Source organism: Acanthopagrus latus, chromosome 14 (genome assembly GCF_904848185.1).
Source record: "Acanthopagrus latus isolate v.2019 chromosome 14, fAcaLat1.1, whole genome shotgun sequence".
NCBI classification, from domain to species: domain Eukaryota; kingdom Metazoa; phylum Chordata; class Actinopteri; order Spariformes; family Sparidae; genus Acanthopagrus; species Acanthopagrus latus.
The window spans coordinates 17688006-17704654 of record NC_051052.1 but is presented as its reverse complement, the minus strand read 5'-3'; the positions used below and the strand labels follow the sequence as shown (position 1 = coordinate 17704654).

The following is a 16649-nucleotide window of genomic DNA, read 5'->3' as shown; positions in this document are numbered from 1 at the left end:
GATAAAAACAAAGAAAAGACTGTTTGCTGCTATAAAAATGATTTCAGGCTTCACAGGTAAGATTGACAGGCAAACAGGTGTGTTCAAATTTTTTTTAAGCATATAACATTTTTAAAAATTATTATCTTTTCTTTTTTGGGGGGTTAGAAGTATAGGCAACTGCTGTGGTATATCAATCACTTTGTCATGATTTTTGATCTCTATAATGACATTGTTGTGTTGTTTTTCAGGGTTTGAGCTTCCTTAGTTGTGGAATTGTTCACAAGTTTTGTAAACTATGCTGAATAGGCATAGACTAGCTTTTATTTTTGCAAGTTTTAACACATGTAATGTAAAGCCAGTGGAACAACACATCTTAGTTCCATTGCATAAATGTATCCCACTTGAACTGAACCACCAAGACCTGCCTGCACACTTTAAATGTGTAAAACTGTTGGAGTTTCCCTTTAAGTACAGATTATGACCGTTGATGTGTTTTATTTTGAAGGCGTCACTTCCGGGTTCGACCGCGTGCCCCGTGTGTTAGCTTGCCGCCTCAGAATGGCTCCGCGGCTCTTCACCGTCAGTTGGGATGAAAACTTCAGTCCACACAGATTCCAATGGGAAGGTGAACACCAGCCATGAAGCTCCTGTGAGAAGAGTTTGGAGGAAAGCTTCTGGACACTGCAGGTTCCCCTCTTTCGTGTTTCTCGGTCGACAACAGGAAAGTAAGTTCACCGAAGTTTAATTGAACTTTCGAGTTTTAACGTTTTGTGAACCGAGCGACGGTTGGGCTGCTAGCTTAATTGTGTCAAAACTCAACGACCAACGCGAGGTTTTTTTTTTTTCTTTATTTGTGCTTTAAATGGAGGTGAAATGTGTTTGTGTCGGCTAACTTTATCCTCTTAACTGAGAGATAAGCTATTTTTCCTTTGTTAGAGTGTCTAATATGACTTTAATTTATGTTGGTGCTCAATATTTACAGCATCTCTGGTGACTTTAGCTAGTTATTGTCTTCAGTTGTTCAGTTATATTATCCAATTCTCTTGTTATGGTATCAGTTGTAACTTGTCCTTAGGATGTGCATCGTTTCTGTGATATTTTATCACTTTTATATGTTTTTTATTCATGTCACAATCACAGAACTACACTACGAAGACAAACAGCTTCATTATTAGTGTTTATATTTCATATTAGCACAAACATGATATGTAAAACCTAATAAATTATAAACATGTGACTCTAACCAGTTGATCCAAGTATCAAGCATGAAAGTCTTAAGTCACTTTTCAATGGGCGAGTCACTTTTCCCCCTCAAAAACACTGCAGTCTTACCTGCTGATGACCTGATGAGGAAAGACAAGGAACTTGTACCTGTCTTAACTTATATTATTGGCCAGATTAGCTAACTTGTTCAAAAAAATAGGACAATACATTGATTTTGTATTGTATATATTGATATTTGATAAATCACATGGCATCAAACAAAAGCAAAAAACTTTTTAAAAGCTGATTTGGTTGCTTGATTTGTCCTCAATTGAGATATCTACCACCCACATCACTTTTAAACTGAAAAAAATACTGACAGCCAGACTGAAAACGCTACATTAAAAACGTAAAAGACATTTGAGTCACTCTGTTTCAAGTTAAGTCACGAGTCTTTAACTTCCAAGTCCAAGCCAAGACTCAATTATTGTCTTCAGTGATGGAAAATTCAAAAGTTGGATAGAATATATCGTCTAGAAATATTACTTGGATAAAAGCGAGAGTCACCTGTACAAATACTGATTTAAGTATCTGAAACTGGCAAGAAAATGACTGAAGCATTAAAAGCGCGAGACCAATTATCCAATGGTATGTATATTTCTTAGTATTGCAATGCAAATCATCAAAACAGACTCGAGTCAACTTGAGTCCAAGTCACGATGACTTGAGTTTACAATCTGCTATTTTTATATCATAGAGAAGAACAATGAGCGAAAGTAACATTTCCTCAATTTTTTTTTACATCTCAGCGTGGTTAAGTTTCTTTTAGTAAGCTGAATTATGCTCGCTCTGTATCTAATTTAACCAGAGCTAATTTATGCACACATATCCAGTGATGTCCAAGCCAAGTGATGATTCACTGTGGTGAACTTCCACCAGTCAGACTCAGTTTGGCTCCCACTAACATCTACTTTGCAGCCAACCCAGCGTCGGCAGTTTAAAGCTGCTTCTGGTCCCGTGTCAGCTTCTTTTATTATCACTCTCAGACTTCTGCAGCCTTTGTTTGGGTAAATCTCTGTAGTGTACAGTTGTTCAGGAAAAACCTCCCTCCTGAGGCGCTGCATGACCTGCTGCTGGCAGCGCTCCACGCTGCGTACGTCTGATGATGTCTTGCCTTCCGGGCAGAGAACTGAAAGCATAACAAAGGATTTTATTTCCCTCTCTGACAGTAACCATATTTGTATCCTGCTGCCGCACTCTCACGGCTAACGGATGGTCGCTCCGAGATATCCATACTGCTGCACACTTGCTTGCACAGCCATATCTGATGTTACAGCGGGAGAACTGGCATAATAAAACACTGCTCAGCGGTTGTTGAACACACAAATAAATAAATCTAATCTCCTGCCACCAGTCGTATTGTTACTGCAACAGGCATTTGTTTGTTGCTCAGGCAGGTAAAGAGGAGGCAAAGTCCAGTGTTGGCTGTAGTTTGTATTAGCAGCTAAGTTGGCCTGCAGTAAGATCAACATGGCACAGACCCCATATCTTCATAGTTTTTACTTTCTCATTTTCCTTGAAGCCACGTGTCAAGAAGTTTGATGGGCACATTTCCATCTCTGTGACCTTTTTTTCCTGACATTTGCATTCCTTGCATTCTTGGTACAATACTCTTGTGGTGGTTTGTTTTTGAAAGAAGGGAGGTGTCACTTTTGAGTCGCATGATGTATTGGCATGTTTATATCCTTGTGAAATTGAATTAAAATTTAACTTGAAACATTTGCCTCACTAGAATCTAATCATAGGAACAGTTTTATATAAAAGTTGTATTTGTGTCTGTTGGGGATTTGCACTGTTTGTTTTGTTGGTCCAGTCAGTGCTGGGATTTCTGAGAAATGGCAATTTCTGAGTAAGAGGAAGACATTTCTCCAGAATGTGCCAGGAAACGCTTCCTGACAGGACTGAGTGAAGGTCTTCCTGAGTCTGGGGATGCCTCTGTTGTGGAGCAATTCATTGTAGTCACTCTTTTTTTGTATGCAGATCTTTTTTTTTTTTTTTTTTTTTTTAACTTTGCAGCGTTTCACTGATCTCCTGAGTCCAACAAGTTTACGGCAGCAACTGTGAAATGCCCAAAATAAGACTTCATCCTTAGACAGGACTGCTTCTGTGCAAAGACTGTGATAACAAAAGCTAAAAAGGCAGTTTTTCTTGGCTTGCTGTGATGTCTTACTCAGTTCCTCCTGCCCCGTTTCCACAATCCTCTTTATTATTTTCCCCTCCAATGTGATTTTTGACTGTGATGTAGTTGGGGCCACATGGAAAAACTGCAATAACTTGGGATCAGTGTCGTAGTGCTATCATGTGAGCCTCTGAAAGACAAAGAGTTGTTTGTGCAGACTTAAAGCAGTAGTTTAAAGTCTGCATTGTCGTTTCTGTCAAACAGTCTGACCTCATGGCAGCCCAAACTAGAACTCCAGTGGACCGTCTCTCAGGGGGAAGTGTAAACAAAAAGGCAGAGTGTTTAAATGGTGGTTTGATGTCATGTGGGATTGACTTCCACAAGGCCAGGTCAAGTATCATGGCCACGTTACCTTTTTACTTTAACTATTACTGCTATACTGCAACTTGTCCTGCATAGTTCCAAGTTCTACAATTTGAGACTTTGTTTTGTTTTTCTTTGTCTTATATGATGCTAAAACTAAATAGCTTTTGGTTTTGGATCATTAAACAGAGAAAAATGGATACATATTTGAAAATTCTACAATTAAACTATGCTGCATCATATTACTACAACCTCCCCTACCAAAACCACTGTTACTTCACCGACTGCCATAAAGACTTTTGCTAAGACCACTGACAGTTTATTTAATTAAGGTTTATTTATGTTGAAATTCTGAACTTCAACTCACGTGTGTCACGTATAGATGAAATTCTACCCCACTAGACTTGTTAAATATATTATTATTCTGTAGTAAGTCAGTTGCATTACTCAAGGCATGGATAGAGAAATGACAGCATTTTGGAGCTTTAAATGAGCGCAGACTGAAGATCGATTATGGCCTGGAGATGGCTTGGTTTGTAGAGCTGCAACGACCAATTGATTGACTGATTTAATCAATTGAGAAAATGAATTATGGTAATGAATTCAATCATCAGATGCTGAGCTTGCTGAGACAGTGAAAGTAGTTTGGCTTCATATTATTGTCTCTATTTATTGTCTCCAACTTTACAGCCACTGATAAATCACCGATACTATGAAGTTTCTATGATCAGGCCGATATTTATCAAGCATGCCTAGTTTTGATAGTTGTTGTGATTTAACTCTCAAACATATTTTACTCTTTATCCAACAAGCAGTTCTGATCTTTTGACAGCTACTTGTTTTACTGTACTACAACAACAATTGCTCCCTCTATAAGTACTTTGAGCCAGTTCAGTTCTGAAATGCACATCTGTACCACAGCTGGAACTAGGGTATTGGAGCATGAGTGTTTCAGACAGCAGCAGAGGCGTGTGTTTGTGTATATGTGTGTGTGTGTGAGTGTGTATTTTAGACCCCCACCACTCAGCGTAGGGTCAAGTAATCCCAGCCTGTTTTCTTTTCAGATTTGTCCCTCCCCCTCCATATATCTTTCTCTCCATCTGGTTGATGTTAAAACCACCTTACGGCATTAGAAAATTCAAGTTTGCTTTTCAGATAGATGTTTCTTTTCTGTAAAATAGACTTGGAAATATGTCTACTGTCAGATACATTTAGATAGATGACAATGATGCCCTTTTCAACAGAATTAAGTGAATTTTCTTTTGGAAGGAGAATCATTGTGTTTTTAATGTGGTTTTATACTATTAGCCTGCCAGTCAGGGTTTAAAGCCTTAAATGATGTGCGTTCAGACATGCAATGATTACAGTATCATTTTGGACAAAGAAGTCATTTTGAAGAAGCTGTCACTAGACCTTTATTCAACATATTTATGACCTTTTGTAATATGAACATTTTCTACTTGGCATAAAGTATTCAAATACAGGCCAATGAAAAATTTTGTTGCCTTGACAGGAATATATGTGCAAGGTCTGCCATGTATTCAGTTTGTGGTTGAAAGACTTAGGGAAACTTAAAGGATAATGCTATTGTCCTTTCTTAAGTCTTGCATACTCATTGTCCACAAAAATTAGCCCTGAGTTCTGTTTAAGATTCTTGGAACCTCCGTGCAATCTGACGAGGATTTCAGTTTGTCGTCAACGAAGGGCGTTGCACTGTGCGTAACAATCTGTAGAATATGACACACCCACTGAATTAGTTGAGTGAACTGTACCAAATTCTATTCCATGGAAAACCCCTGTCAGTGTCAACAAATCTCATCCTTGTGTTATCTTGTGAACCATCAAATTTCCACAAGTTTTGATTAGATCCATTATAATCAAGGATGCGACGTTAGCAGAGTTTAAACCTGCATTTTTGGTTCCAGTTGGGCGCAAACCTTTTCCTTACTCCTAACCCTACCTTTTGGCTTGCCTCCCCTATTATAATAATGATAATATACTGTAGCATATATAGTCATTCCTACTGAAGATTTAAATCTTGGTCAAAATATGTTGTTTCATTTTTAAGACAGGGGATCCCTCAAACAGATTTTGTATTTAGCCAACTTTACTCAAACCAGAGCAAATGGAGGATTTCTTGGGCAGTATTTTCTGCAGCAGATAGATTTAAAGTTATTGCTGTAAAGAACATTTACATCAGAAGGATGGTATATGTGGCATTGGGTAAAAAGGTGCTACATTCATGGTAATGAAGGAAAATGTTTGTCTCTAAATGCAACAGTGTGGCTCATTAAAGTGTTTTTCATAGTTAATTTGAAGAAAAATGAAAGCTCTCTGGCTTTGGATACACATTAGTAGGATGAGTTCATTGTTGGCGTTCATCTTTTAAGGGTACTAATTGATGACCTGACTCATGTCTTAGTTTCCAACCCAATAAAGTGCTCAGAGTTTTGTCTGAAGGGTGGAGAGAGGGAGGGGGGGAGGTCACAGAGGTCAGCGGGGATGTCAGTACCAGGCTTCAGTGTTTGGTTTTCAGGAGTACTAACCTGCTCAGGAATGTGCGTAGTACTCACTCCTCCTCTGTGGTGTTATCAATCACCATCACCAACACCGTCACATGTCTGAGGAAATGGACCATCAGCTGTGGTCTTCTCTCAGGAGGATTTGGTCAGAAAATCCTTTATGGATGAGCTGTTCATCACTGACCTGAAAAGAAGTGGAAAATACCTCAGCCTGGCATTTTTATGAGTCTTAAGAATGGACAGACTAGTAGCAATGTTCAGTGCCATCTTCTGCCAGATGGTCACCAGCATATTCACGGTTTGATTCTCTCTCAGCTACAATTCGCCGAATGGGATTTCCCATGAAAACACATGATACCAGATTTGATGCGGCGTTTATCACAAGACAGCAAAGAGAGGGTGAGATCATCCTCAGCTGTGGTAACACACTGTGATCTTGTTTTATCTCAAAATGTCTCTATCCTACAATTTTTCTACACCCACACGATGCATGCAGGCTTTGTAGATTAAAGAAGATAGCTGAACAGAGACTTGCAGAGCACACGTTGTTGTTTTGCTCTTCATGTTATTTGTTGTTTTCTGCACTCATGTGGAGAAAGAAAATATTTTGGATTCCCAACAAAAATCAACAACAAGATTTAGATTTCTCAGATGGGGTGAAAACAAGCAGCTGACCAAATACAGCTTTCATCCTGGTGAGGGTGAGTGAGGGTTTCCCACTAAACTCTGGAAAAACCTGCAGAGGAAAACACATCAACTGCAAGATGTGTATCTGTGCCATATCCCATGGGAAGTGTAAAAGTCAGTTGGAAAGCAGGTTGTTTTATTTAGAAATCTGAGGCATGTTCAGTGACCAGAAGTGTGTTTACTTTGTGCTTTAATTTTTGTGAAATGGTTCATATTTGGGCAAATAGCCATTATTTTCATTGTCATTTAATTGGTCAGTTATTTTTACAATTAATTAATTTAGTTTTTTGGTCTTTGAAAGGTCAGAAAATAACAAAATAAGCTGATCAGAATTTTCCAATCCCAAGATAATGCTCTCAAATCTCATCTCAAATTAGTTAAACCGAATAATTGACCATCAAAAAAATGTGGTTATTCTTTCAATAGTTGGCAACTAATCGATTAAGCATTGCAGCTGCATCCCACAAGCGTCTACATCACTAGAAATCAATTCATAATAAATATACTTAATAGTATGTTTATGGAGTCAGACAAACACACTGCACTGTGGATGATGGTTTGGAAGGAACTTAACCCCCTTTTTCTGTGGAGTGTGTTGTTGAAATTAGGCAATGAAGCACTCAAGGCCCCTTGTGTTCAGCAGACCCCAGACCCCAGCTCATATTGAGGCTATTGGTTTAATTATGCACTTAATGCTCATGTTTTACCCTGCTGGGTGTGACACTGTGACCCCACAGAGGGAGGAAATGAAGTAAACTCTGCAGCCCCTGCCCCCGCTAACATGGGAACAAGTAGAGCCTCTGTTTGTATGTTGTTAGTCTTGGGCTTTAGCTGCACTCTTCACGTACTGTACTACCTTAAAGTTCATGACGGCCATTCATTCTAGTGTCTTTGTGCACACTGTATACTCAGTCTCCCTTCCTCCCCCCACCCAGTCTCAGCCTGTTTTTAAATCAGATTTTGTTTGAAGTGATAAGTGGTCGATGCACGTCAAGGAGAGACATGTGATAAGTGTTTGGATCCAGCGGTCATGGGGATACTGTCCAACTTTGTTATGGAAGTTTGAGATGCCAAGCATGCCGATGCTTCGAGGCCTGAGACCCCTGGGAGAATAGTGCCATTATTCCAGATAGGAGCCAGCCCATGTGTACCCGTGACTGCCGGAAATAAGGGCTGCTGGGTAATAAGTCCTGGAAATCACTTTTGTTTTTTGTCTCTCAAGTAGCCAGACTGCCCTTTGTTGGTTTGTCTGTCAGCAAGATTACACAAAAACTTATGAAATGATTTCCATGACATTTGGGTAGAGAATGGGTCTTGGCCCGAAAAGACCTCATTAGCCTTTGGTGCAAAACTAGATAAAGAGACAGATCAAGAAAATTTTAGGTTTTAGTTTTAGGACATTTTCGTTAATTTATTTGGGAAGAATCCATGGATCTGAAAAAAATCAGGCATACTTGGTTGGCTGGTGTCTATGAGTGAGTACAATGTGATGCAGATCCAAATAAAAATATAGATATATACTTCTGATAAGTTTTATTTGGTATTTTCTAGTGCTTTTCTAGTTTAAATGCTGCTGCCTCATCTTCTTTTCATTTCCAAAACCATAACCTTGCAGAGGATTGCTACTTTACTTTGAAGTAATCATTTGTTTGAAGCAAGTTGGTTTGCTGCCCACGTTTCTCATCTTGCTGGCTAATGTAAATTCTGGGGGAACCCCATGTCTGTGCAGAGTTTGAATTCAAAGCGGACTCTGTTATTCGTTAATGTCTTTTCCTTGGCAGTCCTTTATGGGTCCTTCTTGTCTTTTTTCTGACTCTTAATCTTTTTTCTTTCAGATTCATTGAGGAGAAGATGATGTCTGACGCCAGTGAGATGTTGGCAGCTGCCTTGGAGCAAATGGATGGGATCATAGCAGGTAACCACATGGTGCTCTTGGACTTTAAGACCTGGCAATAGCACTTTTTTTAAGTGGGCATGGGTCTAGCCACATCTGGAAAGCATTGAGTTTCAAGCTGGGAATACTACGTCCAGTGGACGGTAAAACAATGTGCCCTTCTCCTTCTACTCCTACCTGCAGTTTAATTTAATCCTTCTGAATATACATTGAAGTTCAGAATAAAGCTGAAATTGTGCTGCTGGTTCACTGGCTCTTTCTGCTTCCACTGCATTCCTACACCATGAGAAATGAAAGAAAGTTTCCATTGTCCCTGCAGTGACGGAAACTAATGATTATTCAAGCTCTGTGAGTTTGGAATACAAACTCCTGCTTGGGAACATTTGGCCACACTCTGGCTACTTGTGCCACTGCAGATGAGCAGAGCAGGCTTTAGTTTCAGAGTCCCTACTTTTCCGCTGATGTGTGTAATTATAGCACTGACCTTTCCAATGGGAGCGAGGCGACTGATCACATGACATCCAGCCCAGTCCCCCCTGTTTCCGCAGAAACCACAGCCGTCATCAAGCCCCACTCCCTCGCTACTGTGGGGAAGCCATGATTGTTTGGATATTTATTTATTTGGCTCCCTCTTTGTTGTTGGACATCTTCATTATGTCTGACATTTAAGAAAGATGACAGATGGTGTGGAGTAGGCTGCAGCAGACCATGAGAACATCATGCGCTTGAGTTATGTCAACATGTTGTTCCAGTTTTTTAAGTAAAATCAGAACATTTGATTTGTCTGGATGGAGAGGATATAATTTTCATTTTTTTGCTTGGACTGTGTCACATGATGTTTGATAAAATCTCTATAAATGTTTTCTTGTCTGGCATGTCTGCTGGAGTGTGTTTATGTTTGTGCAGGAGTGGGGATGATACTAATATGTACCTAAATATAGTTATTTTGCAGAAATGTTAGCTTGAGAGGAAGTAAAATTATTGGTAAAAGAGACTCAGTGTTCTTGGTTAAAAGATTCTGAGAAGCTTATAAACTGGATGTTCTTAGGATAGATGATGTATGATACCAAAGTGTGTTTAAATTTAAAATACTTAATTCAATAAAATATATGAAGAGGAGTAAACTGTAAGGAACCTAATGAACTGATGATGATGTTGACGTCTACACTGTTTGTTTGGCGGCCAAAGCAAATGAAGAAGTTTGGCTGCATGTGGCGACAGACAACTTCCAATTTCTGAAAAAAGACGTAAACATGCAGTTGCATAAACACTCAAATTTACAGCTCTGGTTCATTAGTCATCCTGCTCCCACCACACCCACTGATCAGCACCAAATGTGGCGCTGGCTTTAAATCATTTCTTTTCTGTTTGTGAGAAACCAACAAATAGATTCTAGTTTTGAATATTACACAATGATCTATCCTAATTTCACAACCTCTTTTTATGACCCATGTGAAATAAAGAGTGTCTCTTTGTGTCACCCCACATCTGACTCTTCCTCTTCATCTCCCAAGGCTCCAAGGCCATGGACTACTCCAATGGGCTGTTTGACTGCCAGTCGCCCACTTCACCGTTCCTGGGTGGCCTTCGGGTGCTACATCTGCTGGAGGATCTGCGGGGAGCGCTGGAGCTGATGGACAACGAGGAGAGGGACAACCTGCGGTGTCAGATCCCTGATTCCACAGCAGAGGGGCTGGCAGAGTGGCTGCATGGACGACTGGTAAAAATGTTCTTTCCTTGTCTGGTCTTAGTTGTATGTGTTTACTTTCTTTGTATTTTGTGCTTCTTATTTACTGTTGTGGTTTGTTCTAACAGTCTTCACAGTCTTGGCTCTGTGCATATTTTTCACACTTGAGGTGCTGTAACTTATGATTGGAGCATTTCTCTCTGGTGGCATTTACACCTGTCATTTCAGCTGTCTTGTGACACTTGAAATCCAGATGTGATTTAATACACAAGTGTTTACGATGACAAGGTTACAGATCAGATTGCAATCTGTCATGTTACATGAAAATTACAGCTGTAATGGTTAGTCAAAAACAGTCACACATTTTCTGGCTCTTTGTCACTTGTGATTGTAAATGAAGTCTTTGGGATTTTGACCATTGGTTGGCTCAAAAAGGTGATTGTGGAAATTAGCGGCACATTAATTTTAATCAAAATAATTGTTAGTTGTGTCCCTAGTGTCAGTAAGGTCAGTGAGAGCGAGAGGGCTCCAGAGTGTTGTGGTAATGCACCTGAAAATGTTGTTAAAAGCCAGAAACCTAGATGAATCAAGTTCCAACATCTGAAGTGTGAAGAGCATCAGGTTCAAAGTCCTTTTAGAACATTTAGACCTTTAATGGAATATGAGACAGTGAAAATACTCCTCATTTACTATCATAAATGTCAGAGAAAAGCAAAAAATCCACTCTGGCAGGAAGCTGGAACAAGCAAACATTTGACATTTATGCCTAAAAAATGACTGAAACGACTGATCGGTTATCAAAATGAGTAGAGAATAATTTTTCTTTCAGTCAACTTTTTGTTGCTGCTCTAGGTAAGTTAAAAGTTACACCAGTCCAGAAACACTTTTTCCTGTCACTTTAGTAAGACAGGGCGAACAACTACCAACTTCAGTTCAATCCCAGTGTAACGTCAGCTGTTCTTATCGCACTGGACAGCCCCTGTGATAATGTGTTCAACATCTGGATAGAAATCATCTCTTTCTCTTCCTCAGGTTGTTTCAATTATGGGATTTCAATTCATCTCCAGTGCCTCTTGGATTCATTTGAGTGCAGATGTGGTCTCTGATTCTTATTGTCATTGACCAGAGAGAGAAAATGTTTATTTTTGTGCAGATTAATTGAACAAACCTGTCATTCTTACCATTTTCTTTCTGCAGCCCATGTCTGTGTATGATGATAAGAGTGTCTGTATGACTTATTCTTTGATATGCAGCTGTTAATCCTGCTCAGGCCATGACTCTGTTTATGTGAAAGTGCTGTTATGACGTTCTTTGTGAGTGATGGAGTTTCTATAGGAGTCCTGCTGCAAATAGTTTCCATCCTCCAAACTTACGTTGACTCATGCCAGGGCTCTTGTTTTTCTTCCCTCACGGCCTCGTCTCTCCATGTGTGATATCTGAGAGAAGAGTTTGCTTTTGATTCAATTTTCAAATCACTTGCATGTGAGAGCACTGTTGAACCTCACATGTTTCTCTGAAAATTCAACTCGCATATCGGTTCCAGGGGGAAGCCATGTGAGTTCATTGTCTTGGATGTTATATGGTTATACACTTAGGTGGCATGGACCCATCAGGAAATCTGTGTGGCTCAAGGCTGGTGTGTATTTTCATTTGGATGCCTCAGCCAGAGCTGTATTTCAACATGACAGCTAAGAGCATTCCCCCTGTTTTCTTCATGAGCTCTCATCTCAAAGGAAATCATTATGTAACAGACGCAGCAAATAAAGTTTTTTGGTTCCGACAGCACAAATCAACACTTATTGTTTCTCATTTCAGACGAACGGCCACGGCTCAGAAGCAGTCTACCAAGAACGTCTGTCACGACTGGAGAGTGACAAAGAGTGTCTCATTCTTCAGGTTTGTTTGCAAAACTCTTCATTGTGGCCACAAGACAGTGGCACAATTACTCCTGAATTGACAATTAAGTGGTATTGTAAGTGGCTGCATTTGGGTAATTACCACTGACAGAGGACGTATTCTCAGTCTCGTTTATTGATTTGTTATGGGTGTCTGTTAGTGAGCAGGATACTTTAAAAACAACTCAACTGATTTGAAAGAAATTTTACAGAAAGATTCCTCAGTTCAAGAGGGATAGATAAGTACCTGTTAACCAGATTTATGGTGAAAATATAAAACTTAATCCTTTGGCTTTAAGTTTGGCAAGGTCTTCACTTATGTCTATACCTTTTTAAAATACCAGGGAAAAGGTCACTCAGATCCTGATCGATATATCTGGGGCCTATTACAGATAACGGTGTATATGTTGTACGATATTTGCTGATATTAGAAGTAAGTTTTTTGTTTTTTAGAACGAAATGTAGAAAAAGATCCTTTGGGTAATTAAGAATTATTTAATTACCAGTGAAGTTAACTGTTAAAGCGCACTGATGTCTGATGTTGGTGGTTAAACTGTGAAACATCCTCACGTTGTTTTTATGACCACATGTGTTCAAGTCAACTGTATGTTAAGTCATTTCTTTGAGCCCAAAATCAGACATCACAAAGTCTCAGTGGGCTTTACAGTTTGTGCAGTGAACAATAAACCTCTGTCCTTAGACCCTCAATTCAAGTAAGGAAAACTCTTGCAAAAATCTGCCCTATCGACCCTAAATATCGAGCATCTGTTGGGCAAAATTCTTAAAAGCATGACCTGTTTACACATAGTGTCGTTCCTTCTCAGTCCATCTCTCAACGCTTCCAGTGTTACTGCCCTGTCTTTGGCACTCAGCCTCATGGCCATTTATTCATAGAGGTCACAAGGATATAAAAAGGTTCAACAGTTTACGTCAGATGTAACGTACAGTGTCCGTGTTAATGGTGATAAAGTCACATCTCACACACGGCAACAATGTGGCTCTTTGATCTGTGTTTGGAATAATTTTTGGAACACAATGGGGCTCTGTGACAAAGAGGAAGAAGATGCATCAGGGGCTGGCTGCACAGACAATACTTGGTAGGAGAATCAGTTAATTGTTGGTTTGAGTCTATATCTACATTGTAAAATAGCAGTTACTTAATGCACATTACAGTCTTACTTTACATTTAGCAAGATTTGTTTTTATGCAAATCTTGTATATTTGTGTAAAAACTGAATGTTTTGAATGTACACCAAGTTCTTCAGTTTTTGTCATCAAAATCTAAAGTTTTAGATGATAATGTGGCCTTGATGTCCCTGCAGTATGCATTTTCTGATTGCTCTCAAGTTTATAATGAATCCCTTATGTCTCACCATTGTCCAGGTAAGTGTTCTAACAGACCAGGTGGAGGTTCAAGGTGAAAAGATACGGGACCTAGACAACTGCCTTGAGCATCACCGGGGGAAACTAAATGCTACAGAGGAGCTGCTGCAACAAGTAAGGCTGCTGCAAAGTTACACAGCTTTGCTTCTGGAGTTTAATCGAACACAGTAGTGCAACTTTGCCGAGCGTATGTCTCGCTCTACAGGAGCTGTTGAACCGGTCGACACTGGAGACCCAAAAGCTGGAGCTGATGACTGAGGTGTCTAGTCTGAAGCTGAAACTGTCCGCTGTGGAGAGAGACCACCGGGACAATGAGGTAGACCGCTGTCCTTAACATGTACTCCATGTGAAGTGGAGCAGAGATGGCTCAGAAGTTCCTCTGAGAGTTGCACCTGCACTTTGTTTAATGTGCTGTTTTGAATCCTGGCAGCCCCACAGTCATTGTTTTAAAGTCACAAAGGTCCGTCTCACTCCACTGGAGGGTTCAGAGAGCTGTCATGTGGTGCAGCGTGAACTTCTCCAAGGCTTAAACAGCCCTTGTGCTCCAGCAGCTGTTTCCTGCCCCTCCACCCACATCCATACCCATACCTCTCCTCCTCTCCCCTCTCTGAGGGGCTGAGAGGCCGTGAGAGTTATAGTTTCCATACACTCTGTCCACTAGCTGGGACATATATGTGGAGCATATTATGTGGTTTCCACACAGTAAAAGCCTGGAGGGAGTTGATTGAATTCCATACAACTTTATGTTTGTTTTTGTTTCCATTTAGCCTCCATTAAGATTTAAATCAAACTGTAAAGAACACATGTCAGTTGTTCTACCTTTAGCACCTGATTGGCTTATTTTTATGTCCCCTTCTACAACTCAGTCAAACCTGCTAAGTCTTTCCATTGACAGACTGTTCGTGATGATGGGGGTTGGATTCAGCCCACAATGTACAAACTTACACTTTAAATGTACCACTAATTGTAGTTGCTGTTGATGGACAACACCAGAAAGAATATGAATTTCTTGTGTGATTGGCTGTGCCCATCTGAAGTCAGGTTGATGGATGTCTGATGGTCCATATATTGTGTCATTTGTGTTGAGAATAAAATGGTAAGCAATGTTGATCTCTCAGTGCTTCTTCTGCAATTGGCAGAGGGTAATTTATTGTGTTCGACGTCTAGTTTAGTTTTGCCAGAGTACAGTGCATTTACCTTGTCCTCAGAGCGAATGGAGAGATTTAAACTCACCTGGAAGAAAACACAAATGATTTTAGTCTCCTTTTTAAAACAAGGGGTACTGTTACAGCCTCTTGTTGCTGAAAAGAGTTCCAGTAATTCTTACAAACACTTCATCTGCCAAAACTTTCACAGATAGAAAAAGAGAAATTCAAAATGAATCACCAGATTTTTTAATTCACATGCCTCCTGGGGCTTGATTATATTTAATCACAGTTTCTCCAAAGTGCATTGTTGCTACTGATTGTGATTAAAAAAAGACGTTTAATGCTAATTACCCATGTCGCCTCCCTTTTAGTCCAGCATTTGTCTCCATGTGCAGACCGAGCTTCTCAAATTCTCTCCAGTGGGATGAGGGTCAGACAAATAATGTTTGGTGCTTTTGGCTGGAAATCTCCCCCCCGGTTAAGAAACACTCTGAACTCTCTCCCACACAGTCTCCATAAACCTCCCCACTGCAGGTTTCTGTCTGTATTTAATGGGTAATGGGAGTTCTTTCCTCCTCCCCAGGGTTTGTACCAGGAAGTAACGGACCTGCGGTTCAGGGTGACTGACATAGAGAATGAAAGACTGCAGTGTGAGAAGAAACTCAAAACTACAAAAGTGAGTGTGTAGAGATAACTGCTGAAGGTCCAGTCAGCAGACACCTAATTGTTTTACATTTGACAGAAGATCTGAATTGATTTCTAACCCTTGATTGAATCATTATGTGTTTAAAACCTGTGAATTTCTCCCCAGTGACATTGTTCCTCTGCTCCCTTTACCCCCTTTTTTCACCTCCTCTTCCTCCCTCCATTCTTCTGTGATTTTAACATCTTTCTGCAACATGCTAACCTGTCAAGCGTCCAAAGTGGAACACTGAGCGGTTCACTGGAGCCGAGGTGAACAAGGTTTAATCTCCAGCCTGTCCTCTTCTTCTTTCTGGCCCTTTAGATGCTCTAAACCTGCTCCTTCTCCACTGCTGCACAATGCTTTCCTGACTTTCACCACACTTGCTGTAAGTGCCTCCACCTGTGCCGGTTTCAGGATTTGTGTCAGGTTCAGATCCTCCATTAGCCTTTTGTTGTGATTAACACCTGTAGACCGAAACATTATATTTATAAACTTGCTGTTATAGACGGTGGCCATTTTCTCTTTAATCTTTATTTTATATAATTCAAATCTTGTTAATTGGTACATCAAAGTCATTCATTGAACAAAAGTGTCTGAGTTTTGTGTCTGCTTTTCAGTGTGTCCACAGTTTAGTGATTAGTAATAGCTTCCACTGAATCATCTCACAAGACCCACAGTGTTGAACTAACCAACCAAATCACCAACTGACCTGCTGACTGACTAATTCTCAGTAATGTTGTCGACTGATTTTGCACATGAAAGTAGGAGTTTATTCATCATGCGGTGCACTGCTGTGTTTGTAAAAATGGTTGTATCCTTTTTCCTTCTCCTAAACACTTTTCCTTACAACTAATGGTGTTGTCATTGACGATTAATCTGCTGATTATCGTCTTAATTAATCGTTCAGTCTTTGGCCAGAACATGATGAGAATGTTGATTAGTGTTCCTCAAAGTCAATCAAGTGCAAGATAAAAAAACATCCTGTTTTGTCAGTCGAAAACCCCAAATTATTAGGTTCAGT

At 40.0% G+C, this 16649-nt stretch overlaps 1 protein-coding gene across 2 annotated transcripts in view; it reads left to right on the top strand.

The window, feature by feature from the left end:
• Positions 1 to 501: 501 nt before the first annotated feature.
• The window catches only part of LOC119032441 (liprin-beta-1-like), a 28610-nt gene continuing 12462 nt past the window's right edge, over positions 502 to 16649 (top strand). The window contains exons 1-8 of one of the 2 annotated variants that reach the window (XM_037121615.1): positions 502 to 707; positions 8772 to 8851; positions 10345 to 10550; positions 12333 to 12413; positions 13796 to 13909; positions 14001 to 14111; positions 15527 to 15619; positions 15859 to 15897. In XM_037121615.1, coding sequence (XP_036977510.1) covers positions 8788 to 8851; positions 10345 to 10550; positions 12333 to 12413; positions 13796 to 13909; positions 14001 to 14111; positions 15527 to 15619; positions 15859 to 15897 — 708 coding nt within the window. In that variant the 5' untranslated portion in view covers positions 502 to 707; positions 8772 to 8787. The remainder of the gene's footprint in view (positions 708 to 8771; positions 8852 to 10344; positions 10551 to 12332; positions 12414 to 13795; positions 13910 to 14000; positions 14112 to 15526; positions 15620 to 15858; positions 15898 to 16649) is intronic. The other variant, XM_037121616.1, reaches the window with a different exon arrangement.